Raw genomic sequence first — 21,342 nt, forward strand, 5'->3', positions numbered from 1 at the left:
ATTGCCGTCTAATTACGTTAAGTTTATAACTTTGTTTCTTGGTTTGTTTTTTTTTTTCTATTATAAAATTATTATAACCTATTTAGAAACAGGTTTAAAATGCCAATACCGGAACCTATGTACACAAGGATCCCGATAGGGACCTCAGCGTATATACACTCACACTGAGGGTGGGGGTTGTGTGGGACCCGATGTAGCTTTGTCGGAAACCTCACCACTCTCCACCAGGGTGAAAAGTTGCACATTAGTGCAACCTAAATGAGTTTACAACTCTTCACCACACTAGTGTGGCGGCCTAATGCCACACAAAGGTTTTCTAACAAACCTTTTTCTCTTTTCTTTCTTTTCTCTCCACCCCACTCTCTCCCTCTTCCCCCCTCCTCCCAAACCCGGTCGGGAAGATAACCCAAGAATTAAGACAACACAATGACCAATATCACATTTAGTACTTACAATGTAAGGGGGATGAATAAGCCAGCCAAGAGGGGGCAGATCTTGGAACACCTACATAAACACAGAACAATGATTGCGCTACTACAAGAAACACACTTCCAAGCAAACAAGATACCCAACTGTAGGAACCGCAACTACAACACTTGGTATCACAGCCCTCATCCTTCTAAAAAGGCAGGGGGCACTTCAATTGCCATACACAAACACTTCCCCCACAAATTTATATCGTTATCAACAGACTCTGAAGGTCGTTATATTTTTCTAAAAATCCAAGTAGGTAATGAAGTTATAACGGTAGCTAACATTTATTTCCCGAACCAAGGACAGGTCCGATTTGGGATCCGGATACTGGGGGCTCTGAGGACCTTTGCGGACGGCTCCAACATCATACTGGGAGGCGACCTCAACCTCAGCCTAGAACCCAAACTCGACTCCTCTGGGGGTAAGTCTAACATCGCATACACAGCACTCCGCAGATTCCGCAGGGAACTGGCTAATCTCCGCCTGATTGACCTTTGGCGGATATTACACCCGGGAAAAAGAGATTACAGTTTTTATTCCCCATCCCATAAATGCTATCACCTACTAGACTACCTATTCATATCACACGCTCTACTAGATCGTAACCCCTCGAGCTCGATCGGCTCCCTCATCTGGTCCGACCATGCTCCGGTCTGGGGATCATTGAGAGGGTCTCAAAACGATAGAAAAAACATTAGCTGGCGCCTGAATGATAATTTACTGAATGACGCCGCCTGCTTACAGGCGATCCAGGAAGCTATCCAAAACTTCGGCCTGGACCACGCCCTGGACTCAACCCCTGTGCCCATAAAGTGGGAAGCACTTAAGTGTGTACTCAGGGGGATATTTATATCCCACGGGGCACGCTTAAAGAAAGAGAGAACAGGTAAACTGAGCGACCTAATCTCCCAACTGGATCAACTCGAACACGCCAACAAAACATCGTCCTCTAAGTAAGGCAGCAGAAATTTCGTCAACCCAAATCAAAATATTACACATACTAGACCTAAATTCACTTTGCCAGAGGGATAAAACCAAAGGATGGTACTATGAGCATGGGAACAAAAGCGAAAAGGGACTAGCCAGAGCTCTAAATCCAAAAACATCACAAACGTACGTATTCGCCATTCAAACTCAAAAAGGACTGGTCCACGCCAACTCAAAAATAATAAATAATTTCCACCAATATTATCACGACCTATACAATCTTCCAGACAGATATAAAAAGCAGGGGATAAAAATAGCACGAGAGAGAGATTCCTATCTGGCAGACTTTACTCCAACTAGAATCTCGGACTCAGACCAGGCCTTACTAGAAGAGGACTTCACACTACAGGAGGTAAAAGAAGCAATCAAGTCCCTGAAGATAGGGAAGAGCCCAGGTCCAGATGGGTACACACCCCGGTTTTTCAAAATCTTTGAGGAACACTTAGCCCCTTTATTGCTCCACACCTTCAACTCAATCTCTGACTCGTGCCCCTTCCCCACACAAGCATTACAAGCGGTAATAACAGTCATACCGAAACCAGGCAAGGACCCATCAGTCTGTGGTAGCTACAGGCCGATATCCCTCTTGAACATTGACACCAAAATTTTCTCCAAAATTATAGCTACACGTCTACAAGCGCAAATACCATCCTTGATCCACAGAGACCAGGTGGGCTTTGTGCACGGGAGGGAGGCAGGGGACAATACTATAAGGACATTGGCCCTCGTATCCCGGGCGCGTAAATCCGGGGATCCCCTCTGTCTTCTCTCAGTAGACGCGGAAAAAGCCTTTGACAGGGTAAGCTGGGGATTTCTGGAGGCAGTCCTTGAGAGGCTGGGCTTCGGCCCCAAACTCAAGGGCCGGATAATGGCCTTGTATAGGGACCCCTCAGCACGTATCCGGGTCAATGGACAGCTGTCGGATCCAATCTGGATTCGTAACGGCACACGTCAGGGGTGTCCCCTGTCTCCCTCCCTGTACATACTAGTTATGGAAGCTTTAGCGAACGCTCTTCAAGCGAATTCGAACATACGCGGGATCAGGATAGGCAATAACGAACACAAAACGGCTCTATATGCCGACGACCTATTACTATATATCACGAATCCCAGAATAGCCCTCCCTGTTGTTCTAGAGGAATTTAAAAGGTTCGGACGGCTCTCTAACTTTAAAGTGAATCTGAGCAAGTCGGTAATCTTAAACACCACTTTAACAGATGCAGAAGTCACCGCCCTAAAACCATCCCTTCCTTTCATCTGGAGATCAGATGAGATCAAATACCTGGGGGTAACAATTACACCAGACCTAGACCAGCTTTTCCTGAAAAACTATAAATCCCTATTAACCAAACTGGAAGCGGACTTTGACAGATGGAAAACAGTCCCTCTGTCTTGGTTCGGAAGGATCAACACCATCAAAATGAATGCCCTCCCAAGATTTATGTACATGTTCCAAACAGTACCAATAAAACTACCGGGGGCATTTCTATTAAAGGTCAGGAGGTCAATGATGTACTTCATCTGGGGGAACCATAGACCAAGGCGTAATTGGAAGGCCCTGACCGCACCCAGAGCTTCTGGAGGAATGGGAATCCCAAATCTAGCTCTTTACCATAAAGCCTCATTAACCAAACGCATGTTAGATTTACTCCACAATGGAACACAGAGGCTTTGGGCGGAATCGGAACAGGACTCCGTCCCCTTTAAAGGAATGGGCCTCGTATGGATACCGGGCAAAGAGAAACATAAAGACCTAGGACTATCGCCCTTCATAGAGAACATGATAACGACATGGTCAGAATATGTGACTCTAAAGGGAATGATTAGTAAACCCGGCCCCCTTACCCCCCTCACGGGAAACCCAGAGTTCCCCATCTTTCTAAAAGGATCATACCTGACAAATAACATATCAAACAATATCTTAAGGGTCCGGGACGTGGTATCGACGGAAGGGCTTAAACCACTAAGTGATTTACTCGGAGACAGAAGGCCCCCTCCCGGAGCATGGTTCCATTATTTACAACTTAGCCACTACATTAGATCTTTAGGAACCACTCAACAATTGAGCCGCCCCACTACCTCATTTGAGGAAATCTGTATCTCATCTTCCCCGGAAAAATATACAATATCGACACTAGATCAAATACTGATCGAAGAGGACACCCGTAACTATGGGAGGAATATAGAAAGGAACTGGGAAAGGGACCTAAACAACACACCCCCAGAGGAGTCCTGGAAAAAATCATACACTCTATCACACAAAATCTCGATATCCAACAAAATGCAGGAATTAAATTACAAAATACTTATAAGATGGCATCACACTCCAGTGAAACTAGCGAGGATTTTCCCCCAGTATCCAGATACCTGTTGGAGATGCCTAAAGGAAAAAGGGTCATTTATCCATCTCTGGTGGTCCTGTTCTCTGATCCGTCCACTATGGCGAGAGGTCAACACCCTTTACTCTACGGTTAGCAGAAATCAAATTCAATTCACGCCAGAAATTGCTTTATTGTCCATGTTCCCTGGTCCAATATCACACGCCAAAGGCTCTCTACTGAGATTCTTTATCTTGGCTACACGTCAGATAATTCCTAGAGCATGGAAAACAACAACACCCCCTTCCAGATTACGGTGGCTGGAAGCTTTAGATCACATAAAACACATGGAGGAGCTTTGCGCTAGGGATGAACTAAGATACGAGAAACATGTCTCCACTTGGCTGATCTGGACCCAATACCGACATTCACCGGACCTAACGACTTGGCTAGAGACAGGCATTCCACCTTCCCTGATTACAATTATACCCACAACTATGACTACTGTGTCATTAGCGATAACAGACCAATAACTACATAAGTACATACCTCAATCTTTCTAAGGTATAGACCGGACCCCCCCCCCTCCTCCCCTTCTCTGCCCTCCCCCACACCTCTTCTAAATATCTTATCTCTCTTTTTTCTCTCTTCTTCCCCTGTTCTTTCTTTTCCTTAAACCTATTTCCAATAATCTCTCTATGTTTGCTTGATATAATTAGTTCATTAAAGGATTAGCAATCGATAGTAATGTTATATTTCGAGACTATAGAGCTGTTCGAAAATGTTCAAAAATGTTTAATATTTGGAAAATAGAAAAATCTGCCTCAGAAAGAAATCATTTTATGAAGAATGAAGACAAAGAGAATATATTTCTATACTGTTTATCTACTCATATGTTAAAAATTGTATTCTTTATAAATGCATGGCAGGCAATAAAATTCTTTTGAACCATAAAGATTCAGGGGCCGGCAGGGGGCGAGGAGCCGCAGGGGAGAGTGGGGAGGAATGGAGGGGAGATCCCTCTTCTCCCCCCCAGCCCCCCCCCCCCCCCCCCCCCGCAACTCACCTGTCACCCGCGCCGGCAGCCGAATCTTTACAGACGAGCGGGAGGAAACTTGGCTAAGGCACTACTCATTTGAGTAGTTAGCCTTAGCGAGTATACTCGCTCATCTCTACTAGCTATACTCCAGTATATACCAGGTAAAGAAAAAATGCAATACTCACCTCACCTGCCTGTAGCACTGTGTAAGTAAGCACTGTGATTGGATCGAGCGCCAGCCAATCACACCCCAGTGATTGGCTGGCGCTCGATCAAATCACAGCACTTACCTACACAGCGCTGACAGCAGGAAAATTCAAAGCTGAGCAGGGAGATAACAGCGGGGAGAGTTCTCAAACAGCTTGCCGCACCGCCAGGGAGACCATCACGCCGAGGACACAGATGCAGGCTGGGAGGTGAGTATTGTGGGTTTTTTGTTGCTGTTTTTTTTTTTTTTTTTAAACCTCACTCGAGTATAAGCCGAGGGGGGGCTTTTTCAGCATAAAAAATGTGATGAAAAACTAGGCTTATACTCCAGTATATATGGTAATAAGGGATCGTAATCAATCAAAGTCTCGACTACCTTTCTTTGTTAAATATTTCACAAAACAAGGAAACAACTGTTTCCTCCCCAAATTTTTGCGCTCATAAGCACTGTGTAGTTGGTAAAATATAAATCAACAACATAGTAGTTTTTTTTTTGTTTGTTTGTTCGTTTTGTAATGATTAGATACCAACGAGAAAAGACCCGTTGCTTCCATTTTTTTTTAAACAGAGGTTTTCAGAGAAGAAAAACTATCACCAACCTTCACATGTTGGATATATTGTCACTTAAACTCGAAGGTTCAGAGTCTAAGGGCCCTGCAATGCAGAATGATTTATCATCCAAACGGGCCAACAATTAGATTTCACACGGGCAGCCTGTTTATACAGGGACATAAATCATTCGCTCGCTAAGTTGTTCAGTTATTTAAATGCACTTTGCCAGCGAATGAGAACGACTAATTGTTCGGTTTATATTACCGATCATTCAGAGAATGAGCCAACCATGATTTTCATGTTTGCATGAAATGAACGATAAGTGAATGAATTATCATTCAGATTCTCACTATACAGAGTTTTTTGCTTTTTTTAAGTTGATCAGTGTAAACAGCCAACGATCAAGCAATGAATAATTCGTTCACTGATTGTTCATTTCATATACATAGTTATTAGGTCGCCCCTCAGCTGTCTTTTTTTTTTCTAAAGTGAATGACCCCAATGTTGATAACTTCTCTGGGTATTGTAGTCTTCCCATTCCATGTATTACTTTAAATGAAGCACAAAACAGTGACTCCTTAGAGAAGGCAACCCTTTGCCAATCTGCGGTGGTCCAATTTTGATACTGTAGTGCAAATTGAAGCCTTTTTTTCTCATGCACCTTTTAACAGTGACCATCCTTCTTCGAAGCCTTATACGCTCTCAGTCTAAGTCCTGAATTACAGCTCTCAACTTGGGAAATCGGTGACATTTCCAATATATTACACTGGTGCGCTTGAGGTTTAGATATTTTTATGTACTTTATCAAAGTAATTTGAGATGGAAGTATAAGGAAGGTGCTATTTAATAGTTTTCTGGATGTTCCAAATAACACCCGGTGACTCTATCGCCGGCTGGGAGACAAGAGTACACACAAACAGGAAGCGTGGCGTACAGCCCAACCCAAGATGGGTGGTGATCGCCCCCTCTTTATTGTTGTGTAGCGTGGGCGAGCATTTTAAAGCATGATTTGATGCCACACTTGACAAGAATTGGGCGTAACTAACCAATCAGGATGTAAAAATAACAGCTAGGAGATAAGGGAAACACATGAAGCATGCATTAAAGTGTATTAAAACAAAGGATGGGCAAATTTGGGCAAAAGACACATTTCAACTAATTTACTCTATAGTCCATGCTTGCCTAACGCAAGGCCATTTTCTGATAGGGAGTACATTGTGCTGGCTAAGCAATACTGGCAATTATTGACCTTTCAGTTACTATTTCAATGTCTCCACTGTAATGAAGATGACTCAAACATGGAGATTAGGACCTCCTTTCTTGCAGCCATCTTGTGTACCCTAAAATTACTATCTGATCATTTAGTTTCAACAGATTTTATTAAAGTTCAGAGAGTTAAAACAGTAGTCATTCATGCTTTCTTATTTCCCTGCGCAGGGGGCGGTGAGATTAATAGAAGGAATGACAAAGGTTTATTTTCAGACATTTTTGTACATTTCTTACATAACCTTTCTTTTAACGAGCTGAATTCTATTATATCGCCTGTTTCTGGCCTTTTCGGTGAATTCTAGATATTCAGGCTTCAGCAATTACAAAATTATAAAGGAAACATAAAAACATGAAAGAACATGGAAAAGTAGGTCTTCACACTTTGTTTTCCATTCGCTACCGACTTTGGGTAGTTCTTTTGCTTAGCTCTTTTAGGATTTGTGTGGATATCGGGGGGGGGGGGGGGGGATTTAGGTTGAGAGCAAGTTATGTCTAAGGCCTGGGATGTCCATCATTTCAATCCAAGGTCTCCATAATTCACTGTATTTCGTTAGAGTGTCAGTTTGTATAGCATGTATTCTCTCATACAGGGCAATCTGGGAGATCCGGTTTTGGACTTCATTATATGAGAGGGTTGGCTGTTTCCACCTCGCTGCTATATGGATTCTAGTTGCCATGCATATGTGCTGGATCAATTTATGTGCTTGGTATTTTATTCCTGGCGGACGATCTCCTAGTAGGAATAGTGTTGGAGATTTTGGGAGTGGACCAATAAATAGTCTTTGCAATAGTCTGTGTATCTGAGACCATAGTCTGGCTACCACCGGGCAACTCCACCATATGTGGGCTTGGGATCCTACTTCTGTACATCCCCTAAAGCAGAGTGGTGAAGTCAAGGGGAAAAATTTATTTATTCTTACTGGGACTAGGTGAGTGCGGTGTAAGATTTTAATGGACGTTTCCATTAAGGAGACTTGGTGGCTTCCTCTAGTGATAGTTTCACAACAATGTTGCCATCTTTCCACTGACCACTTCACAGAGGCAGTAAGGTCCCAATTACTTAATTAAGCTCACTTTTAGGACCCAAAAATATAAATTCATAAAAATTAACTTTTAATAAATATTGCTTAAAAACCTTATGGACACACAAACAACAACAAAAAAAAATAAAAAAATCCACTATCCGGTAGGGAATGTGAAATTGTATCATACAGTAACACTTCAAGATCAGTATCGATCTTGGACGTTTTCTTTATTATGTCTTTTACGTCCAAAAGATAGCTCTTTTTTGGGGGGGTTTCTTGGTTTTAATGTTCCAAAAAACCTATGCATTTTTTCCGAACCTGAACATGATGTCGTAATCAGCCGGAATCTACATGCAACTCATATAGTCCAATGTATAATAGACATGAGATGTTTTTATGTACAGAATAGACCTTGTAATTGCCCAGATGTTTTTATGTACAAAATAGACCTTGTAATTGCCCTACGCGTTTCGCCCACTGCGTGGGCTCCTCAGGGGCTCAAGTATCTCCTGGGATGATTCCCTGGAGAAAAGGTTATCAGTCATCAACTGAGTATAGAAAATTGTTTATAGATTAGGACTATAATCCATTAGAGGCAATGAGTAAGTATAGGTAAGGTACTGTATTGAATTAGCACCCCACTATGAGGAGTGATCGCTGCAATAATACCTCTTAAGCTGATATGCGGTACTTGATAGCCTAATAATATTTCCTAGAGGAACAGTGCCCAGTTATCACTTAGAGTGATGTCTTGGTCAATACCCAGATAGTCTGCGCACTAAAAAAAGGTTCCCCAGGTAATACATCGCTGTCTATTAGATCCTTTTAGTAGGTGAGTTTTGATATACTCAAAAGCTATCAATAGAATAGCTCCCACTAAATAGGGTTTTTCTGCAGTCAGGCAAATTCTCAGCCTAGTGAAGGGTTGTAAGGTTTCCCCCCCTATCAGGATCAGATAAAGCAGAATGAAATCATAAAATAAATAGAACAAGCGGCAGCATGACAGTCCAGTGAATGTAGGAAGTGGAATATTTGGTTGGCTCGGAAGTTTTCTGCTGTTGGGAGATTGTAGTTAGCTTGGAGTTGGTTTAGTGTTATTATCTGGGAACCCATTAAAAAGTGGTTAAGATTTGTCAGTTCATTTGTCTTCCACCACTGAAAATGGATTAAGTCCATACTCGGTGGAAATCTTATGTTCGGTATAATAGGCACCATCCTAGAGGGTTTATTGGAGAGTTTATATTTAAATCGGGTACTTCTCCAGATTCTCATGGTGTGGAAGGTGAGGGGACTTCTGGTATGTAGGTTTGGGTTTAGGGTATTGTTAGACCATATTAGATTAGGAAAAGTTTGTGGGGATATTCTGGATGATTCTAGCCTTACCCATAATGGAGCTTTTTCTCCCCCCAGTGTCGTTAACCCTTGGGCTGTTTGTGCCGCCACGTAGTACTTCCAAAGGTTGGGGACAGAAAGACCTCCCCTGTTTTTATGCTTATACATAAGGGTGTTTTTGATTCTTGGTTTTTTTGAGGCCCAGATGAATTGAAAGATACGTTTCTGTAGATTTGCTATCGTCGGGCGGGGGATTGGGATAGGTAGTGTCCTGAATAAATATAGTATGCGGGGTAGTAGGTTCATTTTAATTGCGCTGATTCTTCCCACCCAAGATAGTAGGGGATCATCCCATTTGGTCAGGTCTGCCATAAGTTTTTGTATTAGGGGTGGATAGTTCCATTTGTATAAGGTGGTTAAGGATGTGGTTAAGTTGATACCCAGGTAGGGGATATAGTGATGTTGGTGTTGGAAGCCAAAATTTAAATCTATTAATTTTGTTATGTCGCATTTATCTGGATTGATTTTTAGTCCCGAGAGCACCGCTCACTTGTCCAATAATCCCATTAAATTGGGGAGGGAAATTAATGGCTGGGTCATTGTAAGTAAAAGGTCGTCCGCGAATAGGCTAATTTGTACTCCACCCCCTCCACTGTCACTCCTCTTATATTGGGGTTTTGCCTAATGGCTATTGCGAGGGGTTCGACCGCCAGTGCAAATAAAGCAGGTGAGAGGGGACAGCCTTGCTGTGTACCTCTCCTGATTGGGATAGGGGTTTCTTTGCTTGTAGGTAGCTTTAATAAGGTGGAGGGAGTGGAGTACAATGCTGCCATCGAGCGCACGAAGGCTCCCTCGAAGCCCATACGCTGCAGGATAAAGAATAGATAGTCCCAGGCCAATGAATCAAAAGCCTTTTCTATGTCTAGGGCTAATAAGGTGACGGGGATTTTTGTGTCTTTTGAATGGTCAATTATATTTAGTACCTTTCTAATGTTGTCTGGGGCTTGTCTTGATGGGATGAATCCGACCTGGTCTTTATGTATAAGATTTGGGAGAAATTGGTTCAGTCGGGCAGCCAGGATAGATGTGAAGATTTTATAATCAATGTTCAGCAACGAGATAGGCCTATAGCTTTTGGGGGAGAGAGGATCTTTTTTGGCCTTGGGTATAACTGTTAGATTAGAATTTAAAAATTCTTGGGGAGGGGTATCACCCTTCTGCAGTGATTGAAAAAGGCTTTGTAGTGGTCCTATTAGGGATTCTTTGTATTTTTTATAATAGATTGCCGTGTAGCCATCGGGGCCAGGGGCCTTCCCTAACTTTCGGTTGTCTATGGCTTCTCTTATCTCTTCTATCATGATATCTCCGTTTAGGTGGTCTCGCTGATTTTGGGTTAAGGTAGGAAGTGGGAGGGATTCTATAAAGGAGGGTCCTGCGGCCTCGATGTTCCCTTTTATGTTCCTTATACAGGGATGCGTAATATGTAGCAAATGCTTTGTATATCTTGTCTGGATTGGATGTGGTCGTGTTGTGAGGGGTGTATAGTTTGAATATTGAATTCGTCCTCTGTTTCGCTCTCAATTTTGTGGCCAGTAGTCTGTCTGGTTTGTTAGCGTATTTGTAATATTTATAACCTGTCCACTGGAGTGCTCGCTCAACTTTGTCTGATAGTAGGATGTTTAGTTTAATCTTAATGTCTCTAATTTCTTTAATCGTGGACTATCTGATCATTTAACATAGTAGTTGTACATCATAATCCAATCCACATCTGTTATGTACATGGGTAACTGTATGAATATATATGAAACAATAAAACATGAGAATATATCAATATCGTGACTTCAGTAATTATCACCATAATTGTAAAGAGTAATGAACGTGAATTAAAGTAATCCGATGTGCCATACAATCAGTATCCCACTCATTTTAAGGTAGATGGTCCCACTCTAGAGCCACATTAGAGGACCTGTATATTGCTGTGCTGTCACATAGTAGCATGGAATTTTATAGCGGTAGGTGTTTCTCACTAGAATTTCCAAATATTGATTTATCTGGGTACTGTATGGTTACTTAGACCGGGCTCACATGAGCATATTGGTATTGTGAATTACGAGCACGGAAATCTGCCATAGGAATACGCACACATGATAAATTGCAGCATTTTCTATCTTGCTGCGTATTATGTGCATGCACCCCAAGATAGTACATGGCAATGGACGGAATGCAGACAGCACGCTATGTCATTGCCGCACGTGAATATCTCACTGTCTGCATACTGGCAGAATACCCTCATGTGAGCCCAAATTTGCTCTATTTGTAGCAATATATAGTACACCATAAGGGGGGGGGATCAATAGAGCGTACTGCAGGGGCACCATTCAACCTAAAGCTGGCCCTGGTTGTACCTACCAGCCTATTGTGTCTTCTCAATACAACAGGCGGTTAAATTGCTTTTAGATGGAACAATTATTCAAAAAGATCGTTTAAACAAGCAAAAATGAAAGTTGTTCAGTCTAAACGCAAGCCAATGAATAAACAACTAACGAGAGTCGTGCACTTTTCATTTGTTCATTTTATACCAGCATAAAAATCATCGTTGGCTCATTCACTTATCGTTGGGTTTAAACAGCAGTCGTTCAATCGTTCTCAGTCACTTATACAGCAAATGTGAAGAACTGAATGATTCTCGTTTGAATGAGCCAACAATGTAACTGTCTATATAAACAGGCTGCCCTTCCTATACAATGATGTAACATGTTTGTATGTAATTGATGCATCAGACGCACAAGGTCAAATGTTTTATAAGCTGTTAGTAATAATGTTCTTCTACAATCATGTATTTCTTTTGTTCCAGGATAAAATCATGCCGAACTACAAGCTGACCTATTTTAATTTCAGAGGTAGAGCGGAGATTATTCGTTTCCTGTTTGCCTATACAAACACTAAATACGAAGACGTAAGACTTGATTATACAGACTGGCCGGCACAGAAAGACAGTAAGTTCTTTTGTTACACATCATTTGTTTTTTATCTGGCCTTCACATGGAAGATGTTCTGCTGAAGTTGTCATAAATACATCCACAGATATATTCGGTGTTTGATGAATAAGTTCTTGGCTGACTACAGATGCCAGTAGTGGCTTTAGACCTTGTTCACATCTGCGTCGAAGGTTCTGTTAGACCCCATCACAGATTCTTCTAAATTTACCGGAAAGACGTAGTGCAGCATGCAGCGCTATGTTCTCCAGTTGTGACTTATATAATCACCTGTGGCTCACCATCAGAGCCACAGGCTTTACCTCTTTATTTATTTATTTATTTATTTTTGGTGCTTTTTGACTTTTTGATGCATAGGCATAACAGCTATCTTCTGTAGGAAGGAGTAGATCAGAGAAACCTGCTGCTGCTCTATATCTGGTAGCATGCAGGGAGGCTCTTTATACTATTTAAAATTAAGCCTATAGCTTCAGCCTGGGTCTGAAGTCTATTTTGGTTATAGAGGCGGCCACACTCATATGGTGACCACCTTCCTATATACCTAACATCCTCCTCTTATCTCCGTTATATCATCTAGACGAGACAGTCCTGATGACACTGGGCTATTATTTAAACTGCCAAGCTGATGCTCCATCCAGATTTTCAGCTTTATAGCTCTCTGTTACCCAGGGAGCCTATACTTTGGCTGCAGTTTTCATAATATATTGAGCCAATATCTCTCAGACCTCCTACTGATAAGCTCCCATCAACTAAGATCAAGCATAGAGACCATACTCTGCATACTAATGCTGGGAGTGCACGTGTATTTCTTTAGTTGATGCCTGAATACGCAATTTTGCTTCTATGCATCTGAGATACTGAGCAATCATACAGATTGCCTCTAAGTCACTGCACTATCTGTACCATCTGACTTCATTTTAAAAAATCGTTTGCTAATTCATTACTACAAACAGTGCTATACGAATGCCTGTCGAACTCATCTGAGCTCCTGATGAACCACAATTTTCCATTGTGGGGAAACGCGTCGAGCACAATTCATTCTAACACTCTGACTATGAGTGTCCGATTGTGAAAAATCCTTATTATAGGGAAAACTCTTTCTCTTTGCCCGTGATTGATGCCAAAGAGTTTGAGATACTGACACGTCCCTATGTTGGATACTGTCTAAGACAGCAATCACTCTGGTGGATCACTGCAGCATCTCAATATCAAGTTGGAGGAGCATCTTACCTCCAAATCTTGATGCTGCATGATCTTTACCAGTTTTGGAAGTGACTAAGTTCTTTCTATCACTTACCTGTAGCACTGATCTGCTATCTGGCCCCACACACATATCCGGTCTTTGAGTGGAGGCCAGTGATATACCAAAAAATAACTGACTTTTTTGGTTTATATATTTTTTTTGTTTGTGTGTTAGCCCATTTATGTTTTTTAATATACCCCTAATAAAGAATTTATATTTTAGTCTGTTACTGTGAAAAGGGCTTACCTGTAGTTATATAGACTTTTTCCGTCCCTGTGATTAGTGACTTATATAATCAGGCCACATTTTACTTAATGCAGTAATCCAAAGAGTTCACTTTTTTTTTTAACAATAGTTTTTACTGAAAGTTTTTCAGTATATAAGAGAATACAACAGTAAAAAGAGTTATACCGCCATATTATGGATGTGTTATCTCAAAGCAAAATTTGATCTGGTTAGTCTAATGATAACAAGGTTATTGTGTTCCAGTATAACTAGATTTCCCGCCTTTCATTGTAGTATTTCTTGTAGAAGTGATTCACTGATATCAATGGTCTAGACGGCCAGGGCCAAGAAATGGGTCAAGAGGGGAAAAGTAGAGAGGAAGGAACGTTTCAGGGGCAAAGGGGAGGAGCGGTTCTTCTCTCTCTTCGGGTAGCGACCCGGGAGGGGGGGGGGGCTGTAAGATTGTGTTTTGGGTAATGTATTTATAGAGAGGTTGATGGGCCAACCCCCTTTACAGGGAGGGCATAATTTATCCATGAGGCCCAGATACTCAGAAATCTATCATACCTGTGTTTGATTATCAATGTTTGTTAGTAGTTTTTCGTTGATTAAGTACCAGTTCATACGATGCTTAACCTTGGTATGGTTCATGGAAGCCTTTTGCCAAAAGTGAGCAATAGTTTGTTTTGCAGCTAAAAAAAAAGAGCGAGATTAGTTTCCTGGAGAATGAGGGTATATTTTCTATCCGCTTATTCAACAGGGCTTGCCATGGGTTTTTACGCAAGTTATGATAGATAGCTGAATAAACTAGGGAGTGTATCCTAATCCAGAGTCTTTTGCCTCGAGGGCAGGACCACCATATGTGGAACATATCTCCTGTGGAGGAACAATCCCAGAAGCACTCTTTAGGGTAGCCAGAAACCGCTTGTGCTGTTCTAGTGGGAACTAAGTACCAGCGTAATAGAATTTTATATGATGTTTCTAACATTAGTGTATTACGGGCAGCACAATTGGTTGATTTCCATATCTGGAACCGCTTGTCCTTTTCTAGGATAGTACCTTTATCTCGTTCCCATCTAGATAATATTATAGTTGTATGAGGTATGTACGAGTCTCGAGTAGATTTGTGAGATGAGGCCTTTTTGCTCGTGGATATTTAAGAAAAAAAGGTTTTAAAGTAGGGAAGTTTGTGTTCCGGAGAAGAGAGGATACAAAATTCTTAAGCTGTAGGTAATGAAATATTTCAGAAGGCGGAGGTCATAATTCTTCTGAAGGGTGGAGAAAGTAACCAATGCATTCAATGATAGTAAATGGTATATTTTGGTAATACCTTTATTTGTTCAGATCTTAAAGGAAGGTGGAAAGTCATGGCCTGGTGTAAATAGAGGGTTGTGCAAGAATGGCAAGAGGGGTAAATGAGGAAGGGGGGGGGGGGGGGGTGTCAGCTTTCCAGAGTATTTTATGGAATCTCAAACTTTAAGGGAGTGCTTTGTAATGGGGTTAGAAATTGTGGGCATATAGGTCAGGGGATCCATAAGATGAAATCTACTGTGAGAGGATGTATCTCCATGACTCAGGGGCATTAGTTATGGAATGGATGGAGGCTAGGGCTGCATGGTAGCATTTTTGTAGGTTTGGGACTCCTTATCCGCCCTACAAGAGTTCACTTTTTTTTTGCAACTGTACGGTATATTTATTCAATGCGTTTCAGTTCTGGCAATACTAAATATGTGGGGGTTATTTTATGGTATATGGCATTATCCATTTGTATTAGATAAACTGCATGAGAGCAGTGAGGGGTAGCATTTCTTTCCAACAATGGCTACAAGGTGTTTGATGTTAGTATAATGGGACATATTATTACAGCGGACGCATAACAGAGGCAGCGAGATAACTATAGTGAATTACCCAGTGAAGTGGATCCCAATCTCCCCATTGCACGAGCGATGCTCCGCGTCATACACTTGCTGCAGTACATATGGCTTGTGCGTCCCTAGCATAAACTGGGTAGTTTATTTAACAAATTACAAAGCTTATCATTCTATATACGCATAGAAAGGCTGAGGTGACCTCTAGGCAGGCCAGCCAGTATCCTCCATTCCCAGGCTCCCTTCTCAAAATCACCACAGGCCCATCCTGCCAGTTGCAGTGCCTTGCCGCTGCGTGCAGGTGCGTAATCCTGGCTCACAGAGCTAACAGGGCTGGGCCGCTGGCTACTACTCAGTAGTTAAAAACTGAAAAAAATTCAGATTTCTGTAATTTTGTTCCTTCTGTGGGGAACTATAAACCCCAGCATGCCATGATGGCTCAGAAGATGCTGGGACTTGTAGTATTCTCCACAGACTGCATTCTACCTGGAACTTTAAATGGTGAGTTCACACGTAGCGGCTATCGCGCAGCTGAGATGGGGTTTTAGCGCAAATACACCAGCATCTCAAATTGTGTGGTTTCAGGACTGGTACATGCGGCTGCCGGCTGTGCACAGGGTCGGATTTCACTACAGGACTCTGCATCTCCATTGATTTTCTACAGTGACTTCTGTTACACAAATGCGCAGCAAAATAGAGCATGCTGTGTTTTCTTTTGTTTTTTTTTTTGGGGGGGGGGGGGGGGTTGCATGACCGAAATACACAGGAAAAATACGCACATATAAACGAATCCATTGAAATCAATGGGTTCTATTCACTGTGTACTGCCTGCACAAATCGAGTCCTGTGAATCAGGCCCAAGAGCACAAAGCATTGTAAATGAAGTCTGCTTCTGGATTGTACATTCAGTTACCATAATATTTTCAGTTATTCACAACATTTTATGTCACTTCTTTATGCTGTGAGGCTTTTAAGCTAAAACTAGTGATGTGAAGTGGGTCTTGGTTGGAGCCGGGTGCCAGGCAGCTCAGAAGTTTGTACAATGCGCTGCTATTCTTTCAAGGTCACTTTGTGCGGGAGAAGGAGAGAAGGATTCCCTTGGCAAAATCAGTTTTAGCAGCTGTGGAAGAAGACGCGTCGTTTCAATAACTTCTTATGAGCTTGATAGTGAGAAGACGTTTAAGAGGAAGTTATATTAACTTCAGGGTAACGGCTGCAGCTGAGCCGGGCTGGAGAGTCCTGATGACGTGCGCCAGCAGACGTGTAGGATGCAACACGGACTTGACAATCATACCTTCCTGCCATGGCCATTTTACTAAATACTTGCATTCCTCATGAAATAATAATGTTGGGAATATTTTTTTTTTAAACTCTTTATAGTGCTGTTTGTCTGTAATTACTCCTGGGAAGACTGAGTTGTTTTTTACCTAGTCAGTAGTGAGTATGTACATGAGCTGATTGGATAGGGTTGTGCTTTGTAGGGATGTAAGAAGACAAAGTATCACGTATTTTGCTATTACATCATATTAGTTACAATGAAATCAGAGGTTTCATAAGCCTGACAACAGAAATTGACTCATCGTGAAATAGTTCCAACGGTTCCCTGAAGTTCACAGGCTGGTGCCTTTGAAGTTAGAAACTATATTTTGTCACTTTTAATGCAATTTCTAAGCACATGAACACTTTGAAGGGTAACTTTAGCTAATTTGTGACCCTCTGCACCTGGAGAAACAATGATGGCCGCACCAGCTTCTCTGACTACCTAATATCCACTGTGCATTAGGTCAGGGATATGATTACCATGTATTACACGGGTGCTGTATGCCTGTGTGATAGACAGTAACTCGCAGGCAGTCATTTTCATTGACTTGTGCAGTTCTGATCACCTTAGCGTGTCAGAGATGTGTAATGCACGAGCGTAAAAAAGAGCGCACTATTTTCTACTTTGCCGTGTATATACACAAAATAGAGTGCATTGTTCTCTATGGGCATGTATATACAGGCGCTCATACACAATTATAATGATAACCACCTTAAATGGGGCTGCAAGTTTTTTTTGCATTGAATGTGGATGTGATTTCTGCTGCAGCCACGTGCCTGCCTAGAATTTTCCGTGTATAGACATTTCTGGTTGCCATCCTTAAGCACCTGTGGGTGGTAATACCTTTAATGACTTATCCCAGTGACATTGTAGATTGGGGAATGTTAAATTGCAGCACAACTTCAGAAATGTCCCATTCGCCCGGCACCCACTATAACGCCTTGTTTGAACTCTGGCCAGAATTCTCATGGCGAGGCGACAGGAATTATCAGAGTTCAGCCTCACTCACAAGATAAGGCATCACATCTTGTTACAGGTCTGGGTGTTCCCAGGTGTCACCAGAGGTACCGCCACTTCATAACCAATGTACATACTGTTATCTCATGACTTTTGGCAGGTCAGTGTATATGTACACACGTGGGTCCCTTTATCTTCTTGGGGTGAAAGTCCGTCTTCGGCACAATTTTTTAAATCTAAACTTCTTAACTAAATACTTCCAATATTTTGTGTTGTCTAATTTGGTACCCCTTGAGGTCCAAGCATGGCAAATATAAGGAGCTTTGTCCTGGGCTTTAATCCTGGCCTATAGCAGGAGTACAAGGTTGGATTAAAGCCTTTGCTCCAAGCAGGAGCAGGAGCAGGTTGGGTTGTCAGCTATCAGACACAGCTGAGGACCTGGAGGAGATTAAAGGGTTTTGTTTTTTTTCAATAGCCCCCCCCGTTCGGCGCGAGACAAACCCGATGCAGGCATAAAAAAACAAACCGTCCAGTACTTACCCGAATCCCCGCGCTCCGGCGACTTCTGACTTACCTTGTGAAGATGGCCGCCGGGATCTTCACCCTCGGTGGACCGCAGGTCTTCTGTGCGGTCCATTGCCGATTCCAGCCTCCTGATTGGCTGGAATCGGCACACGTGATGGGGCGGAGCTACGAGGAGCCGCTCTCCGGCACGAGCGGCCCCATTCAGAAGGGAGAAGACCGGACTGCGCAAGCGCGTCTAATCGGGCGATTAGACGCTGAAGATTAGACGGCACCATGGAGACGGGGACACTAGCAACGGAACAGGTAAGTGAATAACTTCTGTATGGCTCATAATTAATGCACGATGTATATTACAAAGTGCATTAATATGACCATACAGAAGTGTATACCCCCACTTGCTTTCGCGGGACAACCCCTTTAATACTACTCTCCCAATTCCCAGTAAAATTATGTCAAGGGCTTTTAATTGCTAGTGGTATCTTGTCCAAAATCCTCTTTATCATATAAAGGGCCAGTGTTTCAGCTCATATAAAGCAATATTGAAATGGATATGAAAATGTCCCTGCTAAGAATGTAAAGCAGTCAGCAAAATCTAGACTAAAACTATTTCCAGAGCTGCTTTCCCTCTCGCTGGCTGCAGTATGTATGTCACGTTTCCTGTATTCCAAACTTGACAAAAGACAGAAACCTGATGCCATGTAGTAAACCGAGAACTACTGTGTTTCCCCGAAAATAAGGCACCCCCTGAAATTTGCAGAAGTCCCAAATATAAGGCACCCCCCGATAGTAAGGCATAGTAAAGTGTGCAGGCAAGTCAAGAGGCCTGTCCCCCTGCTGCCATCCCCGTTGTCTCCTACCACCAGATTTATAGGTAGATCTGTAGACAGTCTGCTTTTATCCTTTCCCTGCTGTGCTGTACAAGTGTGCTGTTGTGAGCTCCCCTTGTTGGCTGGAAAAGTCCATACTGTACGTTCTGTTCCTGCTGTACATGTCTGCTGTGATGAGCTCCCCCTGGTGGCCAGAAGCTGCAATACCATCCCTGCTTACAAGTGGTACAGGAACTTCTGTCTGCAGACAGGTACGTTACTTTACAGCCCTTATTTTTTTATGGCTCTGTGTGTGAGTCAAGCAACCTGTGTGTGATTCTTAATGCTGGGTTCTCACAGAGCGTATTTCCAGCGGAAATCTCGCAGTTTGGCCACAGCGATAAACAGCGAGATTTCCGCCGGGAAAGCACTGCTTCAAAACCCACGGCACTCAGCCACTTGTTTTGAAGTTACCTGGCTGCATGCTTTTCTGTTTCTGTGGCCGGTGAATCCGCACCACAACACAGGCTTCTCCCAGCTTTGCCGTGAGAGATTTGCTGTCCCATGTGGACGAGATTTCTGAGAAACTTCGTCCACAAAGCTGGCCAATTGAGGGATTAGCGGCCACAGACGGATTTGCCATGGCAAAATAAGACACCCCCTGAAAATAAGACGTAGCGCATATTTGGGAGCAAAAATTAATATAAGACGCGTCTTCTTTTGGGGGAAACAGGGTATCTGTTAACCCCTGCCTCACTGCAAAATACTGCATGTATCACCACAAATTAGGGTGAAATTTTAACACAGATTTTGTAGTGTTTTATGCTTTTTTTTTCAACTGGTTTCCAATGGCATGCCAGGCAAAATGCTCAGTGGGAGTTAGTGTTGCTCACTGGCTTCTCAGAATGTATTCTGTAAAAGCTCCTATGCATGCTGAACTCCAAAATTTTAAAAGTTGTATGCAAGAAAAAAATAAAGTAATATAACTAGAGATGAGCGGGCACCAAAATGCTCGTGTGCTCGTTACTTGAGTCGAGCTTTTCGTAATGCTCGAGAGATCGTTTCGAGTAATGAAAGTCAATGGGAGACTCGAGCATTTTTCAAGGTGACCCATGCTCTGCATAGGGGAGGGTGTGTGATTCACCTGAAAACATCAGAAAGTGATGGAAACGCCACAGAAATAAATAGGGAATGGCAGGGGCAGCATGCATGGGTGCATCTGAGGCTCTCAGATCGCACTATTAAGCCAAATTGTGGGCAAGAGCCTGGTGATCACCACTCCTCTAACAATTCACTTGGGCCAGACCATAATCAGCAAGGTACACGCGCTGGCACATCTTAGCTAAGCACCACACTAGGTGCAACGAAGGCCAATCACCACCTGCCGGTGACACCACTGCCTCATCTCCTGTGTTACATGCTGACATTGCTGTCCAATCGCCCCCAGGACGCAGGCAGGAGCCTGCGTCCACAGTGCACTGAAAATTTTTCCCAGCGCAGCGTCCAACTGTCCCCATCCCAGACAGGGTAAGGAGCACCTCTTTGCCTGCTCAGTAGTCCACAACGTACTGAAATTTTTCCCAGCGCAGCGTCCAGCTATCCTCATCCCAAACTGGGTAAGGCGCCCCCCTTCACCTACTCAGTAGGCCACAGCATACTAAAATTTTTCCCGGCGCAGCATCCAGCTGTCCTCATGCCACAAGGTCGTTTGATAGACACACCACCCTCATGTCTATTTATAAGTGCGTATTGGATGAGGAGGAACAGGAGACACACACTGCAGAGGGTTGGCAGGGCCTGGCAGCGACCCTCTTTGAAATTGTGGGCGATAGCCCACAATGCTGATGAGAATTGCTGAAAAATTAACATACGATCATAATTCCTATTTCCCCCAGTCGTCTCCACGACAGCACCAATTGAGATTGCCTCCTCCTGATAGGACAGGAACACACTGAGAGGTTAAAAGCTCCCCCCCCCTTCCCCACTTTCCTCAGTGTCTTCCTGTCCTGCCAGGAGGCAGGATCTCTGAGAGGGGCTGGTGGAGAAGCCAGCCGGAAGCCTACTCACGGGCGGATCGGAGGGCAGTGGGTCAGCCTGTCCTCCCTTCCCAGCCAGACGACTCCCGGGATGCCACATGGGGTGGTAACCCCCGGGCCAGGTTCCTCCTGCGGCAGCCCATGGGGGGTACAAAGCGGGAG

General features: G+C 43.1%; 1 protein-coding gene across 2 annotated transcripts in view; it reads left to right on the plus strand.

Annotated features, from left to right (window-relative positions):
• HPGDS (hematopoietic prostaglandin D synthase) overlaps positions 1-21,342 on the plus strand; it is a 77,820-nt gene that overhangs the window by 19,360 nt on the left and 37,118 nt on the right. The window contains exons 1-2 of one of the 2 annotated variants that reach the window (XM_066574034.1): positions 776-895; positions 12,058-12,199. In XM_066574034.1, coding sequence (XP_066430131.1) covers positions 12,067-12,199 — 133 coding nt within the window. In that variant the 5' untranslated portion in view covers positions 776-895; positions 12,058-12,066. Of the gene's footprint in view, positions 1-775; positions 896-12,057; positions 12,200-21,342 lie in introns of those variants that run through there. The other variant, XM_066574033.1, reaches the window with a different exon arrangement.

This window comes from Eleutherodactylus coqui, chromosome 7 (assembly GCF_035609145.1).
Source record: "Eleutherodactylus coqui strain aEleCoq1 chromosome 7, aEleCoq1.hap1, whole genome shotgun sequence".
Lineage (NCBI taxonomy): Eukaryota > Metazoa > Chordata > Amphibia > Anura > Eleutherodactylidae > Eleutherodactylus > Eleutherodactylus coqui.